Raw genomic sequence first — 3,096 nt, forward strand, 5'->3', positions numbered from 1 at the left:
CCTTTTTTCCGACAACGCATTTTAAACGGTGAACAAAATTCTTCATGCACAAGCCCTAACATTACGACTACGATGCTGTTGAATGATCATCTACTACCAATAGAAGCTTAATCGCTCACCGTTTATGTGAGTTTCATGCAGAATACATATTTCAGAAGTTCGATGATATGGAAAAATATTCGACATAACCACCATTTCATGGCATAATTGCGGTCAACAATGTCCAAGAATAGTGAAGAAAAATTTCAGAAAATTAAATAAAAAATATAAATAGAAATAAACCTTCCGCACCTGCAATTCCGGCAACACTGCTACCACCCTTGCTACCCTTGCTACCAACGAATCGTATGTAAACAGATAAAATCCAATGAATTTTTGATTCACCGATTACGCATGTTTTGGATGCTTGAAGAGTTCTGCCGCTGGAGATTTTGAGAGTTGAAAGCATGTAGTTTCATTTGTTTACTTTAGCAAATGCGTGACTTTTTTTTTTCCTGTGGCATCTATTGCACCGTCTGATACTGATTACATCCCTGATGGTGGGTTGTTTGATGCGGTGATACTCTGGCGGAACTAATTCCACCGGAACGGATTGTGACCAGCACCGAGGCTCGGAGAGGTCGAACAATTTAGTTACAGGGCAGTATCGGGTGGATAATGTAACTTTCGAATGAGGAGTCAATGAGAAGTACCGATTAATTGATGTTTAATTTCAGTGATAATTTATTTACGCTACTCTGAAAAGTGATACAAAATAGAGATCTCTGAGCAAATATGTGTTTTCTTTTGCATAGATAGTTTACATTTTTATATTATGATATATTTTACAAGGCATCGCATTATTTTGTTTAGAACACAATACAAAAAGACAACTACCATCTTATTTAATTATTATCTTGAAGAAATGACCATTCCAAAATGGAGACATCGGTTCGAAGCGTCAACTTTGAAATGATTATTTCTGTTTACAGGGGTAGAATTTATCTAGCATGACTAGTAATTTCATTCAGACTTTTGAAAGTTTATTTAGTATGGCACGTTAGAAAATTTTCTAGTGGTTTGTAGTGAGTCGCAAACCAACTGAAAAATTATCAATTTTGGCCAGTTTGACCAGCGCAAATTCGTTTTGCCAGAAATTTACGGTGATTAATCTGGCTGAATACATTTATCACGAATTAGAAAACGTCTTCCACTCCTCATCATTAGAACTCAGAATGTAAAACGTGTTAAATTCGAATCAACATTTCACTTGTTCTGTATAATACTTATATTAATTTCACTAGCTCAACTATATTAAAATTTATCACCTGATATTGCGTGTTATGCACAATTTGTTAACTTTGGATAAAACCTTTCAACAGAGTCACAGAATATCTCAACAGCTTAAACTATAACTGAAATGGGTTTGGCTCATAACTCTTTCTGAAAGTGTCGCTTTGGAAGCTGACGGCTTCACTGTATCCGGATGTCTCGGACCAGGGGGGTGTTTGGCTGTAGAAGCTACTGTTGTAGTGCAAGGCCGGCTGTTGAGATGACTGCATTGCGGATGGATTTATGCTGCAATCCGACTGAGGTGCCGTCGGATATGCTGAGCAGTTCAATCCCATTGGGGTAGATGTACTTTGTGGGTTGCCATAATAGCAGTTGGTGCTGTACAAATCTGGTGCACAGTTTTGCTGAGGACTTATCTGATATGGAGCTGGAGGATGTGTGTTGTTGAAAGGTTGAGGTTTGTTGCTAGCGCTAGCGTAAGCCGCATCGAAGGCACCTCTGAACATCTGATAGTTTTGTTTGGAGAAACTTGGGTGCTCGTAGTTCGGCGGTTGAGCCATAGTTATTCCATACTGGTGCATGCTGTTGTAGAAGTCGTTGCAACCGAACCCACCATCCATGAAATGCGGCGGTGGATTGATAAACATGGCGTCGAAGATCTCTTTGTTTATTCGTTCCCCGCTCAATGTAAGACTTTGTAATTTCTCAAGATCGAGAGGTACATCTTCCTCGAGTTCGAGTACATGAACTAGCGAAAAGATATAATTGTACGCGAATCTTAACGTTTCGATTTTTGTCAGCTTGGTATCTTCCGGAAACGTTGGTAGCGTAAGCCGTAATCGCTCGAGAGCTTCGTTCAAAGTGTGCATGCGATTTCGCTCTCGATCGTTCGCTTTTATCCGACGGCAGCGTTTAATCCTCATTACCTGGGTTGGACTGCGGTTTCTTGTGATGCGACTCTTTCCCATAGCGTACTTCCGTTTCGGCCTAGATTCTCCATTGGCGGCAGCTGGTTTGGTTGGTGTTGAGGTTTGGAGGCCTAGATCCGGATTGAATTCAGCCGATAGTAATTCCAGACTCTTTTCCTTGAGTGATTTTCGTCCGCGCTTCTTTGGAACTGGTTGCTCTTGGCATGGCAATTGTGGAGTTATGATCGGAGCCGCCAACTCAAAATCCAACTTCCGTGGGGCGAAGCTAAATGATAAGTCACCGTTAGACTCCAAACTCTTCTCGAATCCACTGTCCTCCGAAGTGTACTCGTCAAAGTCGTCGAAAGAGGTTGTATCATCGAACCCACTATAAGACGACATTATGCACTTGAAGATGTCTCACAGATCACACTGATTGTTAGAAATTATCAGATCACAATTTAATCTCCATAATCCAAAGTTGATAAAGCACTGCGTTTGTCGTTTTCGCGATTTTTGTTACTCCGCTTCGATCTAATCACTGCCGCTATCAAACACCAACTACCTTGTCAGCTCGTCCTCGTATAATATTATATACGCAGGATCTGCAACCATAAGTCCCTCGAGGATTCCCTTTCGATAATTTACACTTTCTAGCTTCTCCCATCTCGCTCCCTCTCGTGCAACATGCGTTTGGCTAACGAGCCAAGCGTTTTCCCTTATGCTTTCCCTTAGGCAGAGTCCTTTTCATTCATCCCTGTGTTGAACAAAAAAGGGGAAAGGACCGGTGCCGTTACCGCACTCCCTTTTTGCTTCATTCGTCCGACAGTATTTGCCCCAGAGCGGAGCGGCACATCCTACATCCTCGTCTGCTACTGGTCTAAAGCGCGCCCCAGACAGGATGCGAGAGCACGAG

At 41.8% G+C, this 3,096-nt stretch overlaps 1 protein-coding gene across 1 annotated transcript; it reads right to left on the reverse strand.

Annotated features, from left to right (window-relative positions):
* Positions 1 to 733: 733 nt before the first annotated feature.
* On the reverse strand, positions 734 to 2,743 carry LOC129770132 (basic helix-loop-helix neural transcription factor TAP). Its single transcript, XM_055772776.1, has one exon. The coding sequence runs from the start codon at positions 2,580 to 2,582 to the stop codon at positions 1,389 to 1,391; it is 1,194 nt and encodes a 397-aa protein (XP_055628751.1). The 5' UTR covers positions 2,583 to 2,743; the 3' UTR covers positions 734 to 1,388.
* Positions 2,744 to 3,096: the final 353 nt, after the last annotated feature.

Source organism: Toxorhynchites rutilus, chromosome 2, assembly GCF_029784135.1.
Source record: "Toxorhynchites rutilus septentrionalis strain SRP chromosome 2, ASM2978413v1, whole genome shotgun sequence".
Classification (NCBI taxonomy): domain Eukaryota; kingdom Metazoa; phylum Arthropoda; class Insecta; order Diptera; family Culicidae; genus Toxorhynchites; species Toxorhynchites rutilus.